Source organism: Denticeps clupeoides, chromosome 8, assembly GCF_900700375.1.
Source record: "Denticeps clupeoides chromosome 8, fDenClu1.1, whole genome shotgun sequence".
Taxonomy (NCBI): Eukaryota; Metazoa; Chordata; class Actinopteri; order Clupeiformes; family Denticipitidae; genus Denticeps; species Denticeps clupeoides.
This window is the reverse complement of record NC_041714.1, coordinates 8,220,757-8,244,459: the sequence shown is the minus strand read 5'-3', so window position 1 is coordinate 8,244,459 and position 23,703 is coordinate 8,220,757. Positions and strand designations below refer to the sequence as shown.

At 42.4% G+C, this 23,703-nt stretch overlaps 1 protein-coding gene and 1 long non-coding RNA gene across 4 annotated transcripts in view; both read right to left on the bottom strand.

Annotated features, from left to right (window-relative positions):
* Nucleotides 1-1,346, bottom strand: part of LOC114795451 (phosphofurin acidic cluster sorting protein 2-like) — a 48,809-nt gene extending 47,463 nt beyond the window's left edge. For all 3 annotated transcript variants that reach the window (XM_028988756.1, XM_028988757.1, XM_028988759.1), the window contains exon 1: nt 1,123-1,346. In XM_028988756.1, the coding sequence (XP_028844589.1) occupies nt 1,123-1,346 (224 nt within the window). The remainder of the gene's footprint in view (nt 1-1,122) is intronic.
* Nucleotides 1,347-4,375: 3,029 nt separating this feature from the next.
* LOC114795123 (uncharacterized) lies at nt 4,376-5,764 on the bottom strand. The gene is made up of 3 exons (XR_003750478.1): nt 5,742-5,764; nt 4,939-4,993; nt 4,376-4,439 (listed from the first exon to the last, which is right to left on the bottom strand). It is a non-coding gene; the product is annotated as an uncharacterized LOC114795123 (long non-coding RNA).
* Nucleotides 5,765-23,703: the final 17,939 nt, after the last annotated feature.

Below are 23,703 nucleotides of genomic sequence, written 5' to 3'. Positions count from 1 at the left end.
TCCTTCATTTGGGAAGAAACAATAACCTCGATCTCTGTCTCCATTAAGGAGGGCATGCCGAGCCTTCTAAACACCATGGGTCAAATCCCATAAAAGCAGCAACGTGATCGATTTATTCTCCGTCTTGTGATTTTGTTGGAATTTTTTGCTGAGCTGTCCAGTTGGTACAGTGGCTTCGTGACAAGGAATCCCGGTCGGATTGATCGCGCTATTTGCCCATACACACTCACGCACATAAACCCACAGCAGGAAGGCGTCTGCGCACCATCACTGCCCTCACTTCACCGGCAGCGGGACACATCTGGGTCAACGCTGATTAATGTAGCAGCCGCTCCAGCGGGGATCCCGGCGAGGGAGCCACTCTGCCGCTGTCACCAGGCCAGTCGTGGGCGCTGAGACACCCACGACCGGCAGCACACAACACGGCGCCGTCAAGCCCGCTTAACACATTTCAATTTCTGCATAGAGGCTTGTCAGCACGGCCGGGTGGAACCCCTGACACACACACACACACACACACACCTGTGCATTCCCATTCTACTTCTCCACGTCACACGCCGATGGGTTAGTCTGGTTGGAATTGGAATTTTTATACATATTTTTTTTACATTAGATGAATATGACCAACGTCTCATCCCACCCTGGAGCAGTCAAACACATCATATCATACCATTCTCCAAAATTCATATTCCCACAACACCAAAGCAAAGATAAAGCGTGAATTTCCTTCAGCAAATGCATTAAAACGATCACATAACTTTTGGTGTATATTAGTTGATTTTGTATATGATTGTAAAATATTTCAGGCTCCATTAAAGATTCTAAGGCAAATCATTTGAACAAATACCGCAACTTTGACCAATACGTAACTACCTGTGTAATAAAGGTGTGTAGTAAAAAATGCTTAAAAATGTCATTAGAGGGTAAAAATAAGAATAAATCCGCAGAGACTTAGAATAAACACGTTTGGAGCAGAAACGTTTTGTTTTAGACGATGCTCTTATTCGTATGATTTGATATGCGTGGAAGTTCGGCGACAGGCGCGTTACTGATGCGCCGCGGGAGCGACTCCGCTCACGGTTTTCCACGCCGGAGAGTAAAGCGTCGCCACGGAAGCGCTACCTCGGAACGCAGCTGGGCGACGACCGGTCGATTTCCCACGTTGCGAAGAGGTTCATGGGGACAGGCACCGGGCCGGAGCCGCCCGAAGCCAGAACAACGGAGCCGGCTCCCGCTCCGGCTGGGACCCCAGTCGGCGCCGGTCCGCCGCCGAAGCCGCCGCCGCCGCCGCCGGTTCCCAGGAAGGCGGCGCGAACCCCTCCTCTCTCGAGAGCCGCCGCCATCATCACCTCCGCCGGGTAGCAGCTCCAGCCGACTGTCTGGCACTAAAGCTGGCTTACCGTGTGGCGATCACTCCCCTCCCCTGGCCTGTCCTCCCTGCCGCTCCGCGGAGTGGAGCGCCGGCGCCGTCCGAGCCGCGCGGCATGCGCGCCGCCTGGCGGCCGTGCGCCGCCATTACAGCCGTTTAACGCGCTCGACCACTGGGCAATAAACGCTGTACACTGATCATCTGTGAAGAGCTTCTGATTGTTTTCCTGAGTTGGAAGATGAAAATACTTCTAGCTATTTTTTATTGTTTTTAAATTCACATCTAACGTTTGAGTTTAATTTCAGGCTTTGATAAGAACATTATGATTGTTATTACAGCAATGAATTAGAAGTACACTAAAGTTTAGGGTCATTTAGAAACGTCTTAAATGGATGGGAAACAATTTTCTGGCACATTTAAAAAGTAAAAACTCCAGTCCAGACATTGCTTTAAATGATTATGGTGACTGGAAATGCTAATGATATATCCACACGTAGAGTGGAATGCTGTGTTCATTAACCAAAGTCTGTCATGTTAAAAGTTTCATTTATTATTTTAGAAAACGTTTTTGGGGTTTGACTACAACTTTGTCAATTATTGTTTATAATCCTTCAACCCCCCTTTTTCATGTAAAAAATTCTAAATGTAAGTTATGCGCAAGTCATGTGTAAATTGTGTCTTAAGATGCATTGTGCATTGGGCAGTGGTGGCCTAGCAGTTAAGGAAGCGGAACCGTAATCAGAAGGTTGCCGCTTTGAATCCCAAACCGCCGATGTGCCACTGAGCACAGCACCGTCCCCACACACTGCTCCCCGGGCGCCTGTCATGGCTGCCCACTGCTCACCAAGGGTGATGGGTTAAATGCAGAGGACACATTTCACCGTGTGCTGTGCTGCAGTGTTTCACAATGACAATCACTTCACTTTCACTTAATATGATCTGCCGTTCTGTGGCACACTCCTTCTGAAATAAGACCTCAACACACAGCTGTCCATGAAAGTGAAAGTGTAGTTATTGTCATTGTGATACACGGCACAGCACAGCACAGCACATGTGCACACGACAAAATGTGTCTTCTGCTTTGAAGCCCCCTCTTCCTTTCTTTTTTAAGTGAAAGTGAAGTGTTTGTCATTGTGAAACTGATGAAATGCTTCTCTGTAATTATCGGTCAACAAGTGTTAATATGGATAACTCACTTACTTAATAGTTGATTTCCTACTCAGGTTTGTGGCTACTGGTGGCCATCCTGGGACACTGGGTGTCGGGTGGGGACCCACCGAGGGGACTCACACACACACACACACACACACACACACACACACACACACACACACACACATACACACATACCACTGTGGACATTTCAGAGTCATCATTCCACATGGTACACATGAAAACCAGAAAACCTGCAGAAAATGTGTGTCAGGAGAACATGCAAACACACAAGATGTTATTCAGACTCACAACCTTGGATGTGTGAGGCCACATCGCTCACCACTACACCACCGCATGGACTAGCCTTGCTGTTATAAGAGATAAGATGATCCTTTATTAGTCCAACAAGTGGGAAGTGGACAGCAAAGCAGCAAAAGACAATAGCACTGACACTATGTCGACTGTATAATATAAGAGTTCACTGTACAAAAAAGCAAATAAATAGTCCAAGAAGAGCAAAATAAAACATGTGAGTTGTAAAAATATAAAATATGTCATTATTTACATTTACATTTACAGCATTTATCAGACGCCCTTATCCAGAGCGACTTACAATCACTATTACAGGGACAGTCTCCCTGGAGCAATTTAGGGTTAAGTGTCTTGCTCAGGGACACAATGGTAGTAAGTGTTACCCACTAGGCTACTACCACCCTCATTATATACATAAAAGGTATTTTTGTGAGATTTTACATATGTACAGAGTGGGTAGACATACACATATTGCACTTAAGAGAAATGGAGATGGTGTACTGGATGTGTATGTTTGTGTGAGCCTGACAGCTGTTGGCAGGAAAGACCTTCTGAATCTCTCATACCACATCGTGGGTGCCGCAGCCTGCCACTGAAGGAGCTGCTCAGTCCTGTCAGGGTCTCCTGCATGGGGATGTTTAGCCACCATTCTCCTGTCACTCACCACCTCCACTGGGTCCAGAGGGCATCCTAGAACAGAGCTGGCCTCCGCATCATCCTGTTCAGTCTCTTTCTGTCCCCAGCGGAGATGCTACCTCCCCAGCACACCACACCATAAAAGGTGGCTGAGGCCACCACAGAGTCATAGTGGTATCCACAGTGGTATAAAAGGTCTTCAAGAGTGGACCCTTCACCCCAAAAGACAAAGTCCTGAGTCAGTTCTCTGTACTCCTTGTCATTCCCATTTGTGATGAGGCCAACTATTGCAGAGTCATCAGAGAACTTCTGTAAGAAGCAGTTGGTGTAGTTGTAGGTGAAGTCTGCTGTGTAGATGGTGAAGAGGAATGGTGCCAGAGCCATTTCCTGTGGGTCCCCCAGACTGCAGAACACCCTGTCCGACACAAAGCCATCCTGTCTCACATACTGTGGTAGGTTAGTGAGGTAGTCCAGGATCCAAGTTGTGAGCTGATGATTCACTCCTTCGTGCTCCAGCTTGTCCCTCAGGATTGTGGGAAGGATGGTGTTGAAGCCACTGGAGAAATCAAAGAACATGATTCTCACAGTGCTCCCAGCAGTCTCCAGGTGAGAGAGGGAATGATGTAGTAGGTGAATGATGGCATCATCCACTCCTGTGCCAGGTTGGCAGGCAAACCGAAGTGGGTCCAGTGATGAGCTCACCAGGGGCCGAAGCCGCTCCAGAGTCTTCTTCAGGTGGGATGTCAGAGGCACCGGCCTGTAGCTGATGAGGTCCTTGGGTCATTGGCACTGGTACCACACAAGAGGTATTCCAGAGCTGTGGAACTCTCCCCAGCCTCAGGTTCAGGTTGAAAATGTGCTCCATCACCGCCCACAGTTGATCTGCGCAGGACCCGATGACCCTTGAGCTGATGCCATCTGGACCTGCTGCCTTTCTGACTTTTATCCTCCTTAGTTCACTCCTGACCTGGATGATTGAGACAGACAGGCTGGAGCTGTGTGCTGGATGCGTACTGGAAATTGTGTTTGAGGTGGGGAGCAGTGAGCTGTGTGTGTTGATGAGGTTTGAAGTGGCTGAGCTGACTGAGGTGGAACAGCAGTGGGGGGTGGGGGTGTCTGCAGCCGATCAAACCTGAAATCATACCCCCTGTTACCCACCATGCCAACTTGTGCCCCTTTACTTATTACCCTACATAACCATACAGTTGACACAGTTTTAAATTTACACATTTTTAAACAAATAAATCTGTTTTTATGGTGTTCGACTTGCATGTGACTAAACTGATATCAGACTGAACTGTCATTTCTTTAGGTCAGTGGGGGGGAGATCTGATTCTGAGTCACTTTAACCAGAATCCTCACTACATGGCAGTAGTTACTGATCTGAGATCAGTGGTGCTGTACTGAGGGAGTGTGAAGTGCTTTTGCATGTCAGGCATCGTGTAGTTGTTGTCACAGTAACATACCTCATGCTGTTTATTCACAGGCTGCTTCCCATCGAAACAGAATTGGAAATATGGACTGAAACAAGAGCAAGCAGTTAATCAAAGCACACTATGTGTGTACAGTCATTCAAATCAACTAATTTAGCTAACTAAAAAACAAGTCAAGATGGCATGTGAATTACACATCACTATTCGCAAAGTTGGACACAAAAGATAAAGATTTAATGATGACCAGGCTCCACAAACCTGCCAAGAGCTCAGACAACACTCTCAATAAGCTAGTGTTCTCGCAACGATCCTGACGATAAAGAAAGAAAATATTCTTCTCTAGAGCCAGTTCACTGGGCTACAAAGAATTAGAGGCAACTTGGTATCTCATCTGGTCTTCAATTCTGTCAGTACATCTATATCACAATTTAGAGGGGCTACCAGCCAGAGACCCCATTAACCTTAAACTAAACTTTTGGTTATCACTCACCCGACTCACTCACTTCATTTAATCACCCCTCTCACTCCCCTCACCTTACTCACCCTTCTCATTCACCCATTTCACTCACCCTTCTCACTCACTCACCCCCCTCGCACACCCACCCCTCTCACTCACTCACTCACCCCCCTCACTCACTCACCCATTTCACTCACCCACCCCTCTCACCCATTTCACTCACCCTTCTCTCTCACTCACTCACTCACTCACTCACCCATTGCACTCACCCTTCTCACTCACTCACCCATTTCACTCACCCTTCTCTCTCACCCTTTTCACTCATTCACCCATTTCACTCACCCCTCACACTCACTCACTCACTCACTCACTCATTCACCTGAAGTGAAAGTGAATGTGAAGTGATTGTCATCGTGAAACACTGCAGCACAGCACACGGTGACACAACGAAAGGTGTCCTCTGTATTTAACAATCACCCTGGTGAGCAGTGAGCTGCAGTGTGTGGGGACTCACTCACTCACTCACTCACTCACTCACTCACTCATATCTATAACGCCTGAACCTACTATCTGAATTCAGGATGCGTTTAGCACCATGTGAAACCACAAGGCTACCTGCAGTATCACTGCATGGCCTATTCAGATTTAAATACGGTTGTACACAACTTGCCTGACAATGGACTGGTGAACACATTTTACTCCAAGGCCCGCTGATATTAATAATAATCATGTTATGTATTTCTCTTCATAGTCTCCATACAGAACCCATATATGATAACATGTTTCCGTACATTACACTAAAACGAATAATTACTTATCATTACTCAATTCAATTTTGACCTGGTTGTAAATCTACAATAACACAAGAGCTCTACGTTTCGAACACAACCAGGGAAATGAAGCAAGGTACTGCAGGATTATTCCAGCAGATGGCAGACTGAGACTATGATGTGAAGAGCTCTTCCCATCTTGTTGTCGACCACTTTCTCACATTACAAGAACGTAGCATGCTGAAACAGAAACCGAGGCAGATTTGTTCAGTCTAAACTGAAAATATAAATGTCAAATAATGACAGGGTTGCACAGTGGGGCACAGAGCAGGTTAGGTTCATCGGTGATACTAAATTAGCTTTGTGGTATGTTATTAATTAATAAGTTAAGTGATTCTCATTGTGATACACAGCAGAACCGCACACGGTGCACACAGTGTAATGTGTCCTCTGCATTTAACCCATCACCCTTGATGAGCAGTGGGTATCCATGACAGGCGCCCGGGGAGCAGTGTGTGGGGATGGTGCTTTGCTCAGTGGCACCTCAGTGGCACCTTGGCGAATCAGGATTCAAACCAGGAATCTTCTGATTACAGTGTTTTATTTCCTTTTTATTTTACAAGGATTTATTTCCTTAACCGCTAGGCCACCACTGCCCCGTATGTGTATTCTGTGACAAACCATCTTGTACATGATCCTGCTTCTTGGATTTTTGCTCAAATGTAAGATCAACCAGCATTCATCCTTGATTCATTAAAACTGTCCTGGCAGATTGCTAGACCACCCCTGCTATTTGGTGTAAGAAATGCAGTGATCTTGTGATGCAGCTCGGGAGAAAATGGAGCATGCTTGCAATTAACGAAAAGCAATGTTATCAGTTTGTACTTTCACATTATAATTTAGCCCCTCTCAATGCATCATCTGTCCCATTAAAATGAAATATGGCAGCATGAGTTTAGCACATTAAAGATGCTCGGCAGAAAAATACCATTCAATCCTTGCCTGTGACGAGATGCCAATACTGATAATGCTAATTGGGCTGATGCTTTGTGAGGTGACGGTAGAATTGTTTCTTTACCTCCCTTTGGCCATCAATCCACAACATGCCTAACTTGATGAATGATTTTCTCCCAATTTTCTAACTTAATTATAAAGCAGCCCAAACCTTCCCGTGTAGGAGTCGCTAAATCCACATTGAGGCAATATCGCAGGGCACATACACACCATTCGCTCACACACTCACACTTACAACCAATTAAAGGTCACCAATCTACCTACTGTGTGTGACTCTGGGTGGCCGGAGGAAAACCTCATCAACGTGGGAAGCACATTCAAATTCTTCACACAAAAAGCCGGAGCCCGGATTCAAACCTACAGAACAGGAATCCTTTCCTTCCAACATCCTCAGGTGTAGAATGTTCAGATCTCATTCAAGGCCGAGAGTGAGCATGGCATCCCACACATCTGGTTGCATCAGAAAAGGATTTAAAATAATTATTTGCGGGTGCCTTTCAATCCTCATTTGGTTAAAATATACGTTAACATGATTTAAAGTTTATGAGACCCATATGGCATGCTGTGGATTAAATCTGAAATGTTTCCTCAGCATCAAGTTTCACAAAACTGCTAATTATAAGTAAAAACCTAAAAAATGGCACACAAACGTGTGCATTGTTCATTATGCAGCGTGTAGCAAAGTAGCAATTTCTTTTCCAACGGCTTCCTGGAATGTCTTCATATGTAGATTCTGTCACTCCGTCTTTTTGATCTGTGCTGCTGCATTCAATGATTCTCCTGGAGGCACAAAAGACGTTAAGTGTGTTAGAGATGATTTTGTCCCTCCATCTCATGCTACCACTTCTAATTACAGGCAAGACAAGGTTCTCTTGTATGCGCTGAGAGATCATCAGGCTCTTATCTGCACTCAGTAATCAGGCACTGCAGTTGGAAGCGGCTATAAACCCAAATCCCTCCCTTATTCTGCCAAACTTTAAACAGACTTAATTGACAGTGCAGGTCATGCCAATCAAATGACTGACAGACACCTCGTTTGTTGGGAGAGCAGTCACTGGTCTCAAAGGATATCAGGAGAGTGCCCTCTGGCTATTTTGATTCACATGTTTGAGAAGCATTATGTCTGCTGGGGCTATCAGTAAAAAAAATCTATTTAAAAATGCATGAAAAAGTGCAACTATCCAACCATATTAACCCTGCCAACCCCTCAGCAGATGACCAGCCAATCAGAAAGCAGTTTATTGTTTTTTTTTCTGTCTGTTTGGTTTCTCACATTCACTTTATTGTAGTTCCTGACCACAGTAATGCACTAGAGAGCAAATGGAGCAGTGCACAGAGAACATTCTACATGCCTCTGCCTGAAAGTCGGACAAGCATAGCAAAACCAGGGTTCAAACCCAGGAGATTAAATTCATTTAGGTGTTATAACCTGGTGAGAGAGATATATAGAAGCCTTTATGTGTCTCTATAAAGTACAGCATGCTAAAGTTTGGAGCAAACCACTGATGCACATTTAAACTAGGGTTTTCAATAAAGATAACTGGAATTTAAATAAAGTACGAATTAAATAAAAAATATCATCTAGAGCATTTACAATTTAAAGTAAGCAGTGGGTTAAAAGTGCAGGTAAAATGATGATTGAGAAAAATAAGTAATATTGTGATTATATAATATTGTAATATTGGACAACAATTATTGAACTTAAACAGTTATTGCACTCCAAAGACACATAAAATGAGGTAGGACAGTTAGAATAACGTACATGACAATTTTTAAAAATACTGCATTAAATAATTATGACAGTGTGTGTGTGTGGGTGTAGCAGCATGTATATGTGTTTGTGTGCTTGTGCCTGTGCAGAAGTCCAGTGGGTCCTGATGTTAATTAGGAGGTGACTGTGCGCAGGTAATTCAGCAGTTTGGTGGCGGTGGGGTAGAAAATGTCCCTGAACCGGAATGTGCGAACCGGGAGTCCTGCAGCGCTTGCCAGGTGACAGCAGAGTGAAGAGTGTGTGTGCAGGGTGTGTCTTGTCTCTGAAGATGTTTTTCACTCTGCACCGGGTGTGAAGTATCTTTTCCAGAGTTGGGAGAATGGTGTTACTGCATTATCTAAGGCCAGCTATGTTAACAGGAATTTGGTTCTAGCCGTTGGTGTCTATCAAGCAACGCAATACAATATAAACTATTAATAAATACAATACAAAACAGCATAGTGTTAAAAAAACCTTTACAATTGAAATCTCATTTTTAGACATATAGACCTTATTAACAGACACAAAATACTGATTATAAACAAGACAACACAATTGCAATATATATGCACAGATTGCAATTTAACACACAACATAAATATTCCTAACATGCTAAATAAAGTGCAATAAACAATGACATGCAAGTATGGAATATGTCAGCTGGGTCTGTTGTGCAAACTTCTGCAATTGTTCCCATTGTTACTTTTGCAATATGATTCATGCTGAATCAACACATGTGGTTTACAACACTCAAATTTTACACTTGGCAACAGACTTTAAATAGAATGTCATTCTATTAAAACAAGGAATTTAACATTCTATTTATTTTCAAAAACACAAAACAAGCAAAAGAAAAACCTGGGACACTCCCCTATTTACACTATAAACAGGGCAAAAGAGTTTCTAGTACATTTGGGGGCACTTCAGCACATGCCAGGTTCAACAGTGCAAATGACAGGTAAGATTGCAGGGCTATTTGACCTGAGAGTGATCAGGTGGTGCACAGGTGAGCTGCCAAATGCCCCGAAGATCGCTGTAAATGCCCAGGTGATCTAGGTTAAGTGCGTCCAGGACATCACACGGATCTTTTACAGATAATCTGTCTGTGTGAAAACTTTCCAGGCTGCTAAGTAGTGCCCTAAAGGCGGTAAATGCCTGAAATATGAATACAAAAACACACAAGTGTCCTATTCCATATTTACAACAACCTATTCCATATTTTTGAGAAAAGCTGTCTTTTTGTCTGGAGTAGTCAGCTCTGGCAGACAAAATGTAATATACACCACACCAGTTTAATATTGTTCACCTGCAAATAGCACAAGTTGGATAACATGGTGTCGGGTCATGTTCCATCAGAATATTTTGTGGCAAGCCCTACGACATGCAAAACTCGAGTATTACAAGCTAGCCGAGCAGGTACAGAAGAGGGAGTTACAAAGCTAACATAGTGAAAAAAAAAACACATTCACTGGTTCCCTGATGTTCCCTGGTATTTCAGCTTCACAAAAGCTTCTGCACAAAGGACATTCTGGACTGATGCCAGCATACGCCATTTCTTTTAGGATCTGGCTAAAAAACAAATTGTAGCTCGGCACGCTGGCAGCTCTCTCTACATGTGGGTCATTGTGTAGAAGGCCACTTTGCTTTTTTGTGATAGGACTGGAATTTGTGTACAACCACTTCAGCATCATGTGTCTCATTGATCAAAAGAAAAGCTACATTTATACAAATCGTAATGATAAAAGTTGACATATTTTATGGACAAACACATTTCAAATTCACAGGAAAAATGCTATTTTGATGCCAATCGTATTGATGTTGCTATGAAAGTCTACAATGCGCTAAAGTTTTGCTTTGCATCAGAAGCCTGCAACATTTGCTTGTCATTCAGGCAGTGCTCACCACTGTGGCGACCGTGCTGTTAATTGAAATTGATTCCAAGACGCACGGATTCAGCACGATTTCTTTTTTTTCCAATTTGCAGATGGTACAATCGGATTTTAAAGGAATACGCACAGACTTTGTTTCCTTCGTGGGCTTTGTTGAACGGACAAAGCCATGAGTCACAGTTCTGATTTCTTTTCTTGCTCTGTAATTCGAAGTGCTGCTCTTGTTGTGAATTGTCACTATTCAGCCTGACACAATCGTAGAAGGCCGTTAAGGAACAATTTCCTCTTGGTTTATGTGTTTTTCTTGATCTTGTTTCTGCCTTGATTGTTTTTGTAAAATGCTTTAATGCACTGAATAGCATTACCACTCTCTTTATTCTCTTTATTGAATTGTACTGACTGTGGCGTTTTGTACTGGAATTATCTGAAAGGGTTGTGAGAGAAATTAAGTAGGTTTGTCAAATTGACATGTAACTGGAGTCAGTACTCCCAATGTAATTTGAATTTAACAAACCTAGTTATTTTCTCTCACAACCATTTCAGCTAATTCCAAAAAGATTATTATTATTCCTTCAGATTTTAAACATTAAAAAATGTAAAAGGGTCCCTCATCGCTTTGTTTATTCAAGCATCTCCTGTGACCTTTAGCTCTGTTTTTCACAGCGATTAAACTCCTGTAGTGCAAAATCTATTTTTCACGCAAAACAGATTTTTTTTCAGCTCCCTCTCAATTCCAATGTCAGTTGTTTCCCTCATGCAGTTAACCTGAACAAATTATAGAGTGAGGTTTCTTCTGCTGCATGGCGATCATGTGAAAGAGGTGAAGGTGATTTTATGAATCTTACTGCAGTTGCATGGATGAAAATGGGTGTTTACGAGCTGCCGCACTTACTATGTGCCTTTATGTGACTATGACCTCAGCGTTATTCTAAACTTATGTCCAAGTTCTCATGCAAATGCAGCCCCGCCTCACACCAGCCCAGCTTTATTTTTCAGATATGCAAGCCCTGGAATGAGGTCAACAGCTGGTGCAACAGCTGGATAAACTGCTGAACATGTCTGAGCATATGAGCGTTTACCTGGACTTTCAATTTTTGAATTTTATCTGGAGTAGTCAGCTCTGGCAGACAAAATGTAATATATACAACACCAGTTTAATATTGTTCCAGCAAATAGCACAAGTTGGATAACATGGCGCTGGCATTTACAAACTAAGATGGCAATGAGCCCAAGTGACCTAATTTTCAAAACTCACAATATTTAAATTACTTTAAGGTCAGGCTAACGCTTACAACGAGGTCAGATTAAAATTAAAATTTTTTGTTGTCGCAGGCAGCTGTGCAAACAGCACACATTAGCCATAACCTGGATACATATGGGGAAATAACCCCATTTCTTTTGTTCATCCAAAAAAATATCATGGACCAGCAGACAGGGACAATGGGATGTCAAAGGGAATAGCTGCAGACACTCATGATTCATTAAGTCAAGTGTCTCTTGCTGATCAGGCCACATAGATGGATGTTCCCTTCATTGCACAATAAAGTGTTTAACTGGGAAACAACATCATACTGAAGTCACACACTAGTGTGGCTTGGATGTCAAATAAGCAGTGTGAGCTGTTTGGCCCCTACTAGCAAAAAGAAAAAATATAGACACACACAGGGATGCAACAATTTCATTAAGTAACCCAGCAGCAAATACAGGATGAGCATTCACAAGCAAGTAACAAACTGCTCCGAGCATCCAGAATATCTCAGATTTTTTCCTTTACAGCCATCGCTATGTGAAGGGTGTATCTGGAAAATTTGGAGCAGTGGATCAAACATCTGGCATCCAACAGAGGGAATACATATTGCACAAGCTCTTCTGCAGGAACTGTGGGCTTCAGTGTGGGGGACCCTGCATAAGTTTTAATAATCGGAGGTGCTGGTGGGTTGCGAAAAATGGGAATTGGCAGGGATTCTGCTGCTTCAGTTTCTGCTCTCTGTAACTGACAGTATGTGCCTGGGACCCTATGTGTGTATTTATGTGTGTGTGTGTGTGTGAGACAGAGAGAGAGAGAAAGAAAGAGAGTGTTTGATAGCGAGTATATTTTTGTGAGATAAAAGACATTACTGGTGGGGTGTCGGGGGGTGTTTATGGGCACTGATTTGCGAATGGTACCACTGTGCCCTGCCTGTCACTCATTACTACCCCCACCTCTACCTGGAGCTCGGTGTCAGCAGTGAAGCCAGGCTGAACAGGCAACGCTAAATCATCGCACTGCCACTTTTTTCCCCAGAAGTATTGACTTCAGAGTTTGTCTTGCACAGTGACTGCAAATGTCAGAAAGCCTCTGTCTTTTCTGATTTCACAACCCGAGAATATGACTCCATTCCCATCTCCACACTCAGCTCAAAGCCTGTTCAGCCAGCCATCAGCACTTTTACAGTATCAAACATTTAAGTAATGTTTATTAATGGCTGCTGAAGGACAATTGATCAGTCTGAAAAAAATCAGTCCCTCATCTTAATTTTTTTTTTTTATATGATTACATGAAAATAAAATAACCCAGCCAATGAAGACGCATGCAAGATGCATTTCTTGGACCAAGTCCCAAGCTGAGGTAAATGTGGAGGACTACGTCAGAAAGGGCATCTGGAAACCCCCAACAGGAGCAGATGAAGGAGGAGGAAGAAGAAGAACGTAAATGAAATAGATAGTTTAAAATACATAGTATGCTATTCTATGGTACACATACTCAGTCACTTTCAATAACCACTTAGCTCTAAGGGTTGCGCCTGCCCATTGTGGGATACCGGGAGCAGGACAGAGTGACAACTCAACACAGGGTTTGGGACAGTGGGAGGAAACCCCAGAAGCTTTAGGAAACCAACACCTTAACAAGGAGAACATAAAAACATTTTTTTCTTTTATAAAGGTCTTAGTTGTCCTCTAATACTATTTTCTGAAATTCAACTGTGGTGCAGAATTATAGCCATTATGTCATTGTCAGGATTGACTGCAGCTGTGCTAATCACCGGTAGTTTTCCGCCCCTTCGGAAGGGACGGCATTTTCGTGGACTCTCTGCACGAACTTGACCTGGTTTTGTTTCATGTGTGTTTTGAGTTCTGGCAATCGCCACACGCCTGCGGGTTTGTTTACGTTCTTCATTTAAGTTAAATCATTTTCGGCCACCGCGCCAGTCTTTATTTGCGTTTATTGTTTATTTAATAATGAAAAACCCTTCCCAGCATGTCAGACCTCTGCGCTTCCTTCCCCCGTAAGTCCGTAGTCGTGACAGTCATCAACACTGAATTACGACATCAAGACTGTTCACCAACCACAATGTTTGGTGCAGACAGGAAGTTGTGTCTGTGTTTTTCCAGAAAAAAATGAACACTCTGGTTCTTTGGACTGTGACTGCACAAAAAATAAATTGGGCTCATTTTTACATCCAATCACCAAGAAACTACAATGCGTCGCACGTTTGCAAACCATGATGGTCAGTGGAGTTCCTTTATTGGGGGAGGGGTGGGAAATTACGGCAACATAAGGGGACAAATTTCAGATCCAACCATCTGAGCTGCTGCGAAGCAGAATGACTAAAGCACTCATTTTTAGCCACTGCAGGACCATACACAGGCAAAAAAGGTGTTCTTTAGAAACTTTATGTCAGAGTTGAGGACAGGTGGTGCACCAGTGGCTAGCATTGGAAGATTGGGTGCTTGTGTTATGGACGCGCTGCCACAGTGGTTCTCATAGGGCTTACAGCAAATGTGAAGTAAGTCAACTGATGAGCTTGCACCAGCTGTATCTCATCTATGGCCTTTCATGCCAGTGGTTGTCCTAGGCATGGCATGCTTCTGGTCCGGTGAAGTCGGGGGTGTGCTTGCGCCCTGTGGTGGCCCAGCGGACAAGTGGCCGCTCACTGGCCTCTCACCATCTAACCAACACACACCGTAGGGGATTTGGCTGTTATTGTGCCAGTTCAAAGGCCGTTGCATCAAAACGTGTTGAAAAAGTGTAACGACACCAAAGAGGGAGGACACAGGTGCAGATTTGTGTCACCTTTTATACGTTTATTTTAATTTGGGAAACTAGGGGATGGGAAGGTTCGCACTCCACACACCACCACCACCTGAAAAACAATGACAAGACCATTACATGCAATTCCCATTCAAACACAATCTATTTTTTTTGTTTTATTAAATGAATCTATGTTATGTAATTAGAGTGTAACAGAATTAACAAAATTCAGTTTCATTCAACAACATTATCAGGAGCAAGAATATTTCTTTGTACTACCTAATGTGGAAGCATTTTTTACATGGTTGTCATAGAAACAGAGACAGCTCATGAGGTTATTTTAGGGTTACCCAAGCTACAGGGTTTCTGTGCTAAAATGAACTATGAATGAGCTTAAGTCACTAGGTTTTATTTGCTATGTCTTGTTAAAATCCATCTCTGCACTGTAGTATGGACTTAAAAATGAACAAATGAACTGATAGAAATGCTTTAAAGGAAGCTGAAAAATATATTGTAAGATGCAAACAACAGTGAACCGATATTCCAATAATACAGGGATTCACATGGGCCTAGGTATTATAAACTTTACAAAAAATCCTACAACATTGTATTTAGTAATTAGGATGTCTAGCTGAAAGTGTGGTCCGTCCATTAACAACCTTGTTGGTCTAGCTCAAGAAACCCTGGGTGATCGCGTCATTGAAGCTTCTTTCAAAAGAAAACATATAAAATAATGTATTTTATTTATATCAAATGATGCCCGGGCGTCGCTGGGCTCACACAGCTGGTGCAGAGGCACCTGAATAAGGAGTCCTGATCGCTTCAGGCTGAAGCCAATGAAGCACAAGTGATCAGGACTCCTCAACAGATGGCATGCAGCACCCAGAAGGTGCTACCACATTCATGTGGACATTGCTTACCTTGTGTTTGTTTTGTTCCTAACTTTTATGGTTCAGGGTCATTTATCTTGTGTTCCTTTTTCTGGCCTTCGTGCCTGTTTGTTGTATTTAAATAAAGAATTCCTTTCCTCCGTTTCATGTCTTGCTTCTGCGCTTCCTTCCCCTTCCAACCCCAAATAATGACAGTTTTTGATATTACTCTTTAATAAAATGAGCTAGGCATTGCCTGTGGTGTGAGCTGCATAAAGAGAAAATGTTCTACAGACGTGTGGGTGAATCTGATCCCCATAAGCAGATCATCACAATAACTTGCATTTTTTTTCCTAAATGAATATAAAAAGATTCTGAATTCTTCTTTCACTCCTCCTGATGAGACAAACTCAAGCACATTTTTCCTCATGCGCTTTCATCTTCTGTTTCCCATACCATCATCCTCATCGCCATCATCCTTTTCAGCAGCAGCAGCAGCAGTAAAAGTACTTCACTGATGAATAGAGTGGTTGGAAAGTCCCCGTTACAATTGTGAATTGTTTTATTGCCATAGGGGGGTGTCAAATCAATTAAAGGTTGTTGAAATTAGTAGTAGTGGTAGTTTTTAGCATAGTCCTTTTCAGTGATGGGCTATGATTGTACCGTTCACTGGCCAGTGGAATCGTCTGCCTCTGCTACGATTGTCTGCCTCTTACGTGATGAGTGCAAGATAAATACTGATGCATCAAACTGACTGGACATGACCAACAAGATAAGCACTAAATAGCCAACAGTGGTTCTCTATTTTTTATGTATGACTTATAAACTATGATTTAAAAGCAAAACATTCCTAACAATCCTAGCTTAATAAAAATTCCTTCAGGTGCTTTCCAGAAAATTGAAAGTCAAGTGTTGGAGAAGGTTCAAAAGGAAATCAAATAGAATACCATAATTGATTAACTTTAAGCTGAACCTCACCTTCAGGACAATGAGAGCGCTACTAACATTTAACCCACTCATAAAATACACTCTCAAAAGATCCACGGCCTCGAGGTCATTGAGGCGCTTGCTTAAAGAAGCTGTAACAGACAAGCACAGTGAAGAGCACCAGGTTGCTTTGTAGCTTTTGTGAATACATACACATAGCACAGCAGCTGTGGATCCTACAATAGCCTTTAAAAAAAAGTCAAAAGCATCAATCCCACTCATACAGCCATTTCTTATCCCAAGCTGCCAAGGTGCCACTATTGTTCCACTGAGCAAAGCACCGTCCCCACACACTGCTCCCCGGGAGCCTGTCGTGGGTGCCCACTGCTCACCGAGGGTGATGGTTATAAAGCAGAGGACATTTTGTTGTGTCACTGTGTGCTGTGCTGCAGTGTTTCACAATGACAATCACTTCACTTTCACTTTAGAGGGCAGTGACAAGCATGTGTTGGGGCTATGCAGCGACCTGTAATACCTGTAATAAACCCCCGTTTGTTGAATGCCATGCAAATGTGTCCATATGTTCACCTCGACATTGTGACGGAAGGGCCCAACCACAGGAACGATACAGCCCACTTGACCCTGCCAAGTACTGACATCCTGGCTTCTCGACTCACTAGGAGGCACCGTGAGTCCCCTGTTCCCTGGCCACGGGGCGCAGGATCTGGATAGACTCACCTATGAGCTGCCCAGCTAATGGGAGGTGCTCCAGGAGTCATGCCTAGGACCGGGGGCTCTGACAGGGACTGACTTTGGAGGGGGTACTGCCATTTGGGACTTTCTGTGCACTGGTGTTCCCTATTATCCTGATTGTGTGCAACTACTTTTTCATATACACATTTTACGCTTTGGTCTCTTGTCCTTGTGGGTTCCGCTACATGTCTGTCTTATATTGGGTATACAATGCTGATGTACGAAATAAGTTTATGCCGTGCACCATTGTTACTATTTATGTAAACTAGTTTTATATCATGCTATGTGCAATGATGCTTTTATGTCCCCAACAATGGCAAAAGCATACATACTTGTACAGTGTAGGTGGCCATTTTTCTGTGAAAGTTAGAATTTAGGTTAGGTGACTTTATTCTAATTGGTGCAACTGAAATAGAAACAGAAGATGTAGTGGAATTTGGTTCTTAACTGATGTAAAGTCAAGATAAATATCAGTGTGATAATAACACTGTCATCAGTGAGGTAATCAATTATGCAAATGACCATGAGCCCTGCATTGTGCCATTTCGTTATGAAGCTTATTGATTTTGTACCAAAAATTTCAATTTCTATTTGAGAAACAGTGCACCATGGTGACAGCATTGCTCTTCCTCATGTCTTCATTTTGGATAGCTGACACCATCTGCAACACAGACAGATCTGTGTGAGGAACAGAAAATTGGAAAGTAAAAGTAATTTCTCAGACTACATAAAAATGTCTTGGTCAACATCTGGCATGAGAACAGAGAGATATTTCAATTTTCCCATTCGTTTCATATGGCATCCCGCTGGCCGAGTGGGTTAAGGTCCCTTCAGGACCTCAACGGGAACAAAGTTTTCTAGTTTAAAAAAGGATAATAATCACAAAAATATCTTCAGAAACATCTTCAGAAAGTCAGGCACATCTGATGTTGAGCTCTAATTTAATGTTCACTGGTGCTATGCAAGTATTTTATTCTGACCTGTGTTTTTGAATTCTCATGTTTAAGTAAGTAATGCAAATATTTATGTCGTGAAACCATTGTCAGATTAAACTGTGCTTCACCAAGAATACACAGAGTAAGTACATAGGAATACGAATTCCAATGAGACTAATGGGTCCAGATTTACTCTGCAGGGAAAGTAAACGTGAGGGTGCAATACAGCTAGTGATCCACCACTAATGATGTGCAAATTAATGATGACACACGCAGTCAGTTAATTTCAATAATGACCAACACAATCTACCAAGGACGGGGAAGGGTCACAAACAAGCAGACCCGATGAGGCTCTTGGTAATCCACACTCCTGGGCAAAACACATTAAGCCTCTAATAGTCTCAACTGCAAATAATTGGGGATGAAGCACAGGAGCAATGCCCTCAGGAACACACACATGCATAAAAAAGGTTTTATTTGGTGAAGAATTAAAAAAAATGGACAGACATGGACAGATTATGTTTGGGAGTAACAATGTCCAATTTCTAAAATAACAATAATTATAAAATTGTATTAAAAATAAGTTGAAATATGCAAATATATTCTAAATAAAAATCCAAACGTGTCAAGGCCAGTCATAAAAAGTACTGTCCAAACCTTCCCATCACCTCTTTTTTTTAAACCACGTCATTAACTGTAAAACTGTGGATAACAACCAAAAGCACTGTATTCAAATCACTCCAACTTGATGTTACCTGGTAGAGAGAGGCATGGCACAATAGAGGTTAAAAGACGAACAGTTTATAATTTATTAACACCAGTAAATTATTATTGCAGTTACATGTAAATATTGTAGGTAAAAAGGGACCAATATTACAGAGAAAACCAAAAAATGAAAGACAGGAGAAAAGATAGAAAAGGACAGAACAGCCTGAACTAAGCTTCAGAGACATCACCTGATCCAGGAGAAAGATGAAATTCCACCTTCAGAAATACCCTTAGTAAAGTGAAGTGATTGTCACATGTGATACACAGCAGCACAGCACACGGTGCACACATTGAAATTTGTCCTCTGAATTTAACCCATCACCCTTGGTGAGCAGTGGGCAGCGGGGTATCACAAGAACCTGTGGCAGTCATTTCACACCTCTTGCCATTTGACAAAGATATGGAAAACGGGGGTGTTGAATCTCTATGCACAACAAAAGCACAGAAATGTCATGGCTCCACGACATCCCATCTTACATAACAAATTCGCTTTTTGCAATTTTTTTAGATTTAAATTTTAAAGTGAAGTGATTGTCACATGTGATACACAGCAGCACAGCACACGATGCACACAGTGAAATTTGTCCTCTGCATTTAACCCATCACCCTGAGTGAGCAGTGGGCAGCCATGACAGGCGCCCGGGGAGCAGTGTGTGGGGACGGTGCTTTGCTCAGTGACACCTCAGGATCGGGATTCGAACCGGCAACCTTCTGATTACGGGGCCGCTTCCTTAAACGCTAGGCCACCACTGCCCCAGATTTAACTATTTGTACAAAATACATACAAGCTGTTAATCAATATTCTTGATCTCTTTATTATTATTAAACTGGGGATTCTATGGGTTGTTCAAAACAGTGTCTCATTGAATTTGTACAGTGACAAATTAGACATAATTGCACATTATACAGAAATGCTAGGGTTTTGTGTCCTGAGTAAGTTTAAGAAACGTTTTATACAAATGCACATCTGGAAGATTGTTACGCCCAGCACAACGACCTGCACCTGACGCTCACAGATTCCTATTCGTGCCTATGGGACCTGGGAAGGCAATGTGATCAGAATTGGGACAGACCAGGGAGCCCGCGGCTACATGTGACATCAGACAGAGACACAGACCCTAATACTCATGGAAGCGGGGTGCGTATTGTGGGGTGTGGAGCTGGCACAGACGTGACAATTGTGAAAAAATGGACATCCATTTACTACAGTCATAGATAGGCACAGTGAAGGTGAACGTTTCAACAGCAGTAATAAATCAATAATCAACAATGATCTAAGTCTAAATGTGACACCCAGCGCTGCACTGTACAGCTACACAGTGCACACCGGGTGACGTTCTCCAGGATTCTAATCATTGCATTTACATTTAAGGCATTTGGCAGACGCCCTTATCCAGAGCGACTTAAAAATTGCATTATCACTAGCCACGCCCACCTAACACAGAGCACCCACACTAAAGCCCAGGCACTCCGGTTAGTAGGTAATAGTCTGATCTTAGATCCGAGGAAGACTGGCCCACAAATGCTATAGAGTGTTTGTGGGCCATGTTGTGGTTATCATTTTGTTGTTTTTGTGTTTTCCATTATACTGCCATTTTCTGCTTCTGGGTCCTTTTGCTTCCCTCATTCCATCCTAGAATTACACTAAATGCTTCTCAATTCACCTGAATGCAATGTGCTGAGGAGGTGATCCTTTCCTAGTCTGCCCAGGACTTTTTAAACAACCTTCATACTTAAAACACAAAAAGGTTTTATTTATTATTGTGGATTAAATTTGTGGTGTTGGTGGATGTGAGATTGCGGATTTTTGTGTTTTGATTCCTCCTGGAAAAAAAACAAATCAAACTAGACACGGCATGGCTTGCTGTCATATCTCGAATACAGAAGAGTTGGAGAGGCTATTGCTGTGTGGGTTCTCATGTCTGCTGAAGATTACAGATTAATGTCACATTTCTTCTGTCAGATATTTTTGGATGAATCCTCATTAGAACAAAAAAATCTGTGATCCGGCATCTCAGCTCTGTTGAAAGCTGAGCGAGGAATTGGTGTCTCTCACTAATTGTCCAACCCTGAAGTCAACAAGCCAGGTGCTGTTAAAGATGCCAGAGGGAAAAAAAAGATGATCAATTGAAAGTCTGCTTTGGGTTACTGTCCTGGACATCTGATGAGAATTTTGAGTAACCAACTCTTTATGAGAAAACTGTAGCCCAAGTTAAATTTCTCTTGAACTGTCAGAACACTGACATTAGGAGGGGCTCTGGACCCGTGTTCCGTATGGCGCATATGTGTGTTCCTGTTTTCCTTATCGTTCTCACCTGCTGCTAGGATGAATGTACCGCATTGTAAAAGTGAGGAGAATAGTATACAAAAACTCTCTCTACACATTAAAACCACTCCAACCTGATGTTACCTGGCCGAAAGAGGCATGGCACAATATAGGTTAAAAGGATGAACAGTTTCTAATTTATTAACACCAGTAGATAATTATTGCAGTTACATGTAAATATTGTATGTAAAAAGGAATCAATGTTACATAGAAAACCAAAATGAAAGACAAGAGGAAAAGATAGTAAAAAGACAGAAAAGCCTGAACCAAGCTTCAGAGACATCACCTGATCCAGGAGAAAAATGGGTAGAGAGAAGACTCGGGAACTGGACGGCCCAGTTCCGATGGATAAGAAGCTGAGAAAAAAAGCCCCAGCTACCACATGTGAACATCCTTTATAGATTTGACACACAGGAAGTTGTCACAGACCAATCAGAATTTGTTGTTTCTGTCGTCACGCCCTCACAGTCTCCCGTCTGGGGCAGACAAAGAGTGCAGGCGATCTCAAAAAACATGGCTGGAGCTTCACACCTATTATTTACCAAATGTTCGCAAGAACAAAGAACCCCCACGGACCATCGCCATCAAATGATCATGAGAACAAAGAGGTGTTTGCCTCTCCAAAGTTTCCATCTTACAGCATGTTTTCACTGTGTTGCTGCCTGGTAGTTGTATGTATTCCCTAGGCATCTCTTTGTACCTTTGTGCCATCTATTGTTAGTAAACCCAGTCTTGCGAAGCTGGGCATGCCACGTGACCAGTGGGATGAGCAAAACCCTAATAAATTAATAAGAGCAAATCCAATCAGTAGTAGATATTAGATATCAGTAGTAAAATATTTCAGACAGGCATAAAAGCATAACTAAACTGGAAAGCAGTGGAAAATTAGTGGAGCCTTAATGGATATCAATTTTAAAGAAAAGGTTAAACATAAAAAATGTTTAACCTTAATAATAAGCTGTGGGATGGAGGAAGTCATTGTAAATGACTGTGAAATGCCACATGCCCACTATGTGTGAACTTCATATCAGCATTTTCAGTGATGATCACATTTACAGCATTTATCAGACGCCCTTATCCAGAGCGACTTACAATCAGTAGTTACAGGGACAGTCTCCCTGGAGCAACTTAAGGTTAAGTGTCTTGCTCAGGGACACAATGGTAGTAAGTGGGATTTGAACCCGGGTCTTCTGGTTCACAGGCGAGTGTCTTACCCACTAGGCTACTACCACCTCATCATCCCTAACATCTACAAAATATGCCAAACAAAATTCTGCAATGAAATAAATTGTTACTGACATAATGCTCTTCTAATGCATCACCTTTGTGGGCATGGGGCACATTAGTGACTTGCAGAACTCGTGGTCGGCAGGCCTGGAAGACTTAGTCGTGGACTGAAGAATGGGACTGTAACATTGATGGCCAATGTGAGGCAAGAAGGCAATCAAAAAAGGCGAGGTCGAGACAAAGAAGGTTGGCTTGAGGCTTGGTCAGTGAGGGAACGGCTTACAACAAACAGGAGAAGTATCTACGAATGAGCTCAGGCTACATGTTCTCGTTTTCCCCTTTTTATACTGTGCGTATGACGCGCACAAAAGTTTGGTCATAATTAGGTGTTTAGTTTCTTGTATTTTATCCCATATCCTGGAACACACTCAGGGAAGAATTCGGTCTTACCACCAGGGGGAGCTATCACTGGAAGGGGGAATTGGTGTTAACTCTCGCGGTATTTTCTTTAGATAAAGAAATGCCTGCACGACACTAATGATTCCTGCCTGTGTTTTCTCTGTTAAATACGGGTTAGTATAGTGCACCACTATTTCTAAATACACCCACTGGGTATAATAGAGAAATTACTCATAAGAGCTGTCGGAAAATGCGACAGGTATCACATGGTTCGGAGTAAGTAAAAGTGTGAGACACGTGTAGTTCAGTGAAATGCGCGTTTCTTTGTACATGTTACTACTGCCAGGTAGATTGAGTGTATTATTTATGTGTATGTGTACATATGTTAAAACCACTGATGTGCTGTGGGATGGGAAATACTGGAAAGATTCTATTCAAGGTGTTTTTGAAAGTAATTATTGCCTTTATATTAAGTTAAAACTGTTTTGTACTATTATGAAAATGGTTGTTCGATGGGTTGAAAGCACAGGTATGTGGGTTGATTCTGTATAGGGGATAGCAGATATTGAACAAATGTAATATTCGAATAATATGTATTTCTGTTGAGATATTTCACTGGGATAAACCTGTGAGAAGACTGAAAACGTTATGTAATTCAGGAAATGAGAATATGTAAATTGTTAGTAAAGTTGAGTGTAAAAT